General features: G+C 44.9%; 1 protein-coding gene across 1 annotated transcript in view; it reads left to right on the top strand.

Moving 5' to 3' along the window:
- Positions 1 to 5,713, top strand: part of LOC104966326 (sodium channel and clathrin linker 1-like) — a 42,832-nt gene that overhangs the window by 5,531 nt on the left and 31,588 nt on the right. The window contains exon 7 of the mRNA XM_010795514.1: positions 2,686 to 2,829. Within this exon, the coding sequence (XP_010793816.1) occupies positions 2,686 to 2,829 (144 nt within the window). The remainder of the gene's footprint in view (positions 1 to 2,685; positions 2,830 to 5,713) is intronic.

The following is a 5,713-nucleotide window of genomic DNA, read 5'->3' on the forward strand; positions in this document are numbered from 1 at the left end:
ATACTAAACAGATCATGCATTGCAGCATCCCATAATCCCCTCTGTTTCCGCCCTGTTTAAAAAGTGCTGATTCTGTCTATACTTTAGATGAAAATAAGGAGCCACTCCCCACGCCCCTCTGAGAGATATTTGGTTAAAAAGAACACAATGGTGCTCTAGGAGGAGATTCAGGAGATAAGGTGGGGGGGGTTTACCTTGGTTGGTTATTGGCTAATGGTTACACAAGCCAAAACATTGTTATGACCAGGGGTGCACATAACTTTTTTTCCCTGGTTCGCAAAGGAGCACCTGGAGATGTTGCTTGCTGCTCATCCTTAAAATGAAATAAACCGTACCTTTTTGAGGGGTACTTGACTTTATGAACGGGGGGGGGGGGAGGTGCGCTAGTGAGCACGCTCATGAACTGTTAGCCCGTGCCTCGCAGCAGGGTTACTGTACGAAGCGCATAAAGCAGACCCTTCACGCGATAGCGAGGGGTAGAGCGAGGGATCGCAGATGCCGTCGCGCTCGCGGACGGATTAAAAAAAATAATAAACCTAAATGGCTTGAAAATTATACTTTGGCGGCCGTTAATATACCTGGGCGGCCCGCCCAAGTAAAGTCTATGTGTGGGAAACCCTGCTATCATCAGTTCTTATGCAACTTGCAAATATCTCTCTCTTTTCTCTCACTCTCTTCTCTCATCTCTCTCCTCTCATCTCTCTTTTCTCCCTGAGACTTTTAGAATGTCTTTACACAGAGGGGACACATGTTTATGTATAAAATATGTGAAAAAGTGGGTTTTGCATAATAGGTCCCCTTTAAGTTATCAGAGAAACAGGCTGAGACTGGGGAAGCATTAAACATGAAGCAGTCTAATTCAGCATTTTTAACAGTTTTTAAACACTGGGTTTGATTTCCAGGTAGAAACTTTTAGACAAGGAACAATGAAGGAAGCCCAATTGGTAGAAAATTACATATTCTGTGTTTAATAGGAAAGTGCTTGAATCACTTAGTACTATGTTTTTTGAAAGACAACAATTATCAAGAGATAATTGTTTCTATTCATCAAACATTTAAAGTTGTACTCAGGTGAGCCGTAACCTGGCCGTCTGCCAAAACTGGTTTGAGCTTGGATTAAAATTGGAGATGGTTAGATTTAAGTAACATGAGATTTAAGGATGTCAGTAAGCAGCTCAGCAAATATTTGCAAAGCCCTTTTCAAGTGTGACTGATCCTCTAGAACCAGTTTTACTTGGTTTGGGAATATGCTCCAGCACTGGCCCCTGTTGGTGGAACAGCCCTAAGAGAATGACAGCAGACAGAAGAAGGACCCAGGGGTGTAGGAGCTGTTTGCAGCCAGTGGGTGTAGCCCGGGCGTGTAGACGGCAGGAGGAGAGAAGGGGCAGGCCAGGACTCGGTGGCCAGGCTTGGTGCTACGTGGTCGGCCTGGTTTTTCCCCACGTTTCCTTCCCTGCACTGCGTAATGAATGGCTTCCTACTGGTCTGTGGCCGTGGCCCCGGCTTAAAGAGTATACTTACCAAGGCTCAGAATACACACCCCAGCCAGCCAGCCTGTGTCCCGGCCTCCGTAACACTCCCCACTACCAGTCCACCTGCTGCAAACTGGCCCAGTCACACACTGTCACATCGGCCACAATGAGAAGAATGATTTGGTCTTCAATGGGAAACATTCTTCTTGGGAATTCTTTAACATTCCCTGTAACTGTTAGACACTGCGCAGTCACTGCTGGTGTTTACGTACCCGCCTGTTTGCACCACAGGGGCCAGAAGTCAAGTGACGGGAAGGATGGTTGTCTAGAGGGCGGGGGGGTGGTATGTTTATTGTCTAGTGAAATTATAGTGAGTCAGTTTGTGAGATTAATGTTTGATATTAAAATGTTCATGCCTTTGGCTGTTTGATCCAACTGTATGTTTTGAAACAGGACTTTGCAGGGTCATTTTTGGAGAGAAGCGATCTGACAGACTCGAAAAAATGATCGATAATGAAGACATTTGAGTCTTTATCGATTATTTTTTTGTCCATTGATCGATCAAACATTTAGTAATGAAAATATCAGAAAACAGTAACAAACCTGCTGTCCAGTTTTCAGAGTGATATTTTCAAATATCTTGTTTTGCCAAAACCCAATGATTTTCACATTGATATGATTTAAAACAGAGAAAAGTAGAAAATATCCACATTTGAGTGTCTGAAATCGTAATATTCTGCCATTTTTGCTTGGAAAATCACTTTTAATGATGATGTATTATCAAAATATCATCTGTGGATCAACATATCTAGCAGTTCCAATCATGGCTCATGTATAAATGTAATAGGTCATAATTCTCACATGTATATCAATTCAAGAATGTGTGTATTTGTGTGTATGCAGGTGGTGTTTCTGCTGCGCTCCTACCAGACTGACTCTCACAGACCCCTGCCAGCAGGAAATGGCATCACCCGAGGCCTCCGTCAGCGCATGTGGCTTGCTTCTCGGTAATCCTAGACGCACGCACACACACACACACACACACACACACACACACACACACACACACACACACACACACACACACACACACACACACACACACATGCACAGATAAGCATTCCTCCCGCCTTCCCAACTCTAACCAGAAGAATAGCTCCTTGTCTCACCGTTCATCCCCTCCCTTGCCGTGTCCGCTTCATGTCCTGCCCAGGCTTCCATTTCAAAGCGAACCGCCTGCTGTCCCATCCGCAGACCCCCCATCCCTCCTTCCTCCCCCGCCTTGTACCCCTACCCCTCCTGGCCAACATCGAGGCCTCAAGATGGGGCACAGATTACCCCCTCCTGCCCGACCTAGGTCAGGCCGGGGTCTCTGGCCTCCCCTGTGCTGCGGCCCTCAGCAGATAACACAAGGTCGCTAGGTTAGCAACACTAGCCCCGCTAGCTCCGCTTGGCTGCACTGATGAGCCTTTATTAAGATGACGAGGTGAATTCTTGCTCAACGGAGCGAGCCCGGCGTCTGTCCGTTTGATCATGCTGCACCACAGAGCCCAGATCTAAGGACAACGCAGGTCAGAGGATCTCTGTTTTTTATAGGAAAACCTCTCGTCTCTTCCAGAACACCACTAATTTGAAACGGCCACCTTCCAAAAAGTTTCGGAATGCATTGTTGGTCTGCTCTGAGTCAGTGTTGGGTTTTGGCCTCACACCGTCTCTGTGTTGTGTCATTTTGGACTTTTTCTGGCTCCAAGAGGATGTCAGCTATATCCACTAAATCCATATATTACATTACATGTTATTTAGCTGACTCATTTATCCCAAACTTTCATGCACTTCAAAACTGTAGACAGGCCTACGCGAGCAATTTGGTAACTTGCCCAAGGACACTTTGATTTGTTCATTACAGGGGGTGGAGTCGAACCGCTGACCTTCTCATTAGTTTAAACATATTGACCACCTACGCAACAATTGCCCAAATAGTGACCAGTTAGGTTCAGTAAAGTCGGAGCTATGGAAAATGTAATCCTCAACCTTTGATTAATATAGTAGCTTTTTTACCCGTCAGTGTCCCTATGCTACATGTTATGAACTTGACACATTTTAATTTAACATTTTGGAATATAATCGTTATATGCTCTGGATAGCACCTAATTATCTATCCTCTGTGAGATTTCTATAATTTTGTTTAGCATCAGCACAGCAGCTTTATGCACCTTTACCTGCAAAGGAATTTATTTATTTTTTAATTAAAAACACCTTTTAAGGTGGGAAACTAACAATTTATATTTAAATGTCGAGAGCCACCAATTTCCCAACAGCTAGCTAGATATCTAACATTCACTCGTTTGTTAGATATATATCAAATATTAGCTAGCCTGTAAAGTACAAAGCTAACTTTCGCTAGATAGATGGATGGATAGATAGATATGCGTTTGAACCGGAAGTAGGAAAAGGGGCGGGGTTACATAATATAAATAATGTTTCCTCACATTTATACATAGATGAACATGCTTCACAGGACTCATCCTTGCCCAATATATTTTCACACATTAATATCAGACTTTAAAAAATCTGACGTCAAGCTCACACACAGTGTCCCTTGTTTTCCCCCACACACACTTATGGGCTTTTACAGCGCTGTTGGAACGCACCCTCGATTGAACGCACACTGAACAGAACACACTTCGCACTGCCCACACACGCTGCTCCACTTAACCTGGTGTATAACACTTTATAGCAAATCATATTATGATAACAATACCTTTATATCATGATAAAGCCAAAATAGTCATAGGTTTTATAGTGAATCAATTATTCAACATTGATATTTTTGGAGGAAATTATGAAAAGGAGCCTTTGATTTGTCATATGCGTGTGAAATAATCAAATCTGCGATGGTGCCGCTGGGGTCTTATCATGTGATGGTCCCACATTGAGGACGGACCACAAACAAAAACAAACAGAACAACTAAATGCTGTCCTGTTCTGCATCGACTCAGCTCAGCCAGACTTTACAGTAATGTTTTGTTTTTGTGTTACACATGTAAATCTTAAACTCTTATTTGTTATCCAATCAATACCACATGCAGTAACCAACAGGAATCAGGCTGAAGCCAATATTTGGTACATTTATTTTTTATGTTACTGTACTTTTGTATGAATAATACCTTTTAATTAACCATGAACAACTCATGGGGTTAGAAGTTGGAGTTATAGGAAATGCTTGGATCACTTGAGTCGGAAACAATGATACGCAGCCACCACTAGAATACAATTCCTCAAAGAACATGAAATTAATAAAATAGGTGTAGCAACTCCACAGTGGCAAAGCCCCGGGGGTGGATGAGATCCGCCCAGAAATGCTGAAGGCTCTGGGTGTTGAGGGACTGTCATGGTTGACGTGTCTCATCAACGTTGCGTGGAAGTCGGAAACAGTACCGAAGGAGTGGCAGACCGGGGTGGTGGTTCCCCTTTTTAAAAAGGGGGATCAGAGGGTGTGTGCCAATTACAGAGGCATCACACTACTCAGCCTCCCCGGGAAAGTTTACTCTAAGGTACTCGAAAGGAGGGTCAGGCCGATTGTCGAACCTCAGATTGAGGAGGAACAATGCGAATTCCGTCCCAGTCGTGGAACGACGGATCAGCTTTTTACTCTCGCAAGGATCCTGGAGGGGGCCTGGGAGTACGGTTATCCGGTCTACATGTGTTTTGTAGACTTGGAGAAGGCGTATGACCGAGTTACTGGTGGAGGTTCTGCGGGAGTATGGGGTGAGGGGGTCTCTATTCAGGGCCATCCAATCTCTGTACTCCCAAAGCGAGAGCTGTGTCCGGGTCCTCGGCAGTAAGTCGGACCCATTTCCGGTGAGGGTTGTCCTCCGCCAAGGCTGCGCTTTGTCACCAATCATGTTTGTAATATACATGGATCGGATTTCGAGGCGTAGTCGTGGGGGAGGGGGTCTGCAGTTCGGTGGACTAAGGATTGCACCACTGCTTTTTGCAGATTATGTGGTTCTGATGGCTTCATCGGTCTGCGACCTTCAGCACTCACTGGATCGGTTCGCAACCGAGTGTGAAGCGGCTGGGATGAGGATCAGCACCTCCAAATCTGAGGCCATGGTTCTCAGCAGGAAACCGATGGACTGTCCACTCCAAGTAGGGAATGAGTCCTTACCCCAAGTGAAGGAGTTCAAGTATCTCGGGGTCTTGTTCTCGAGTGAGGGAACAATGGAGCGTGAGATGGG

The sequence above is a fragment of the Notothenia coriiceps genome, unplaced genomic scaffold, assembly GCF_000735185.1.
Source record: "Notothenia coriiceps isolate Sejong01 unplaced genomic scaffold, NC01 NC01_scaffold00037246, whole genome shotgun sequence".
NCBI classification, from domain to species: Eukaryota; Metazoa; Chordata; class Actinopteri; order Perciformes; family Nototheniidae; genus Notothenia; species Notothenia coriiceps.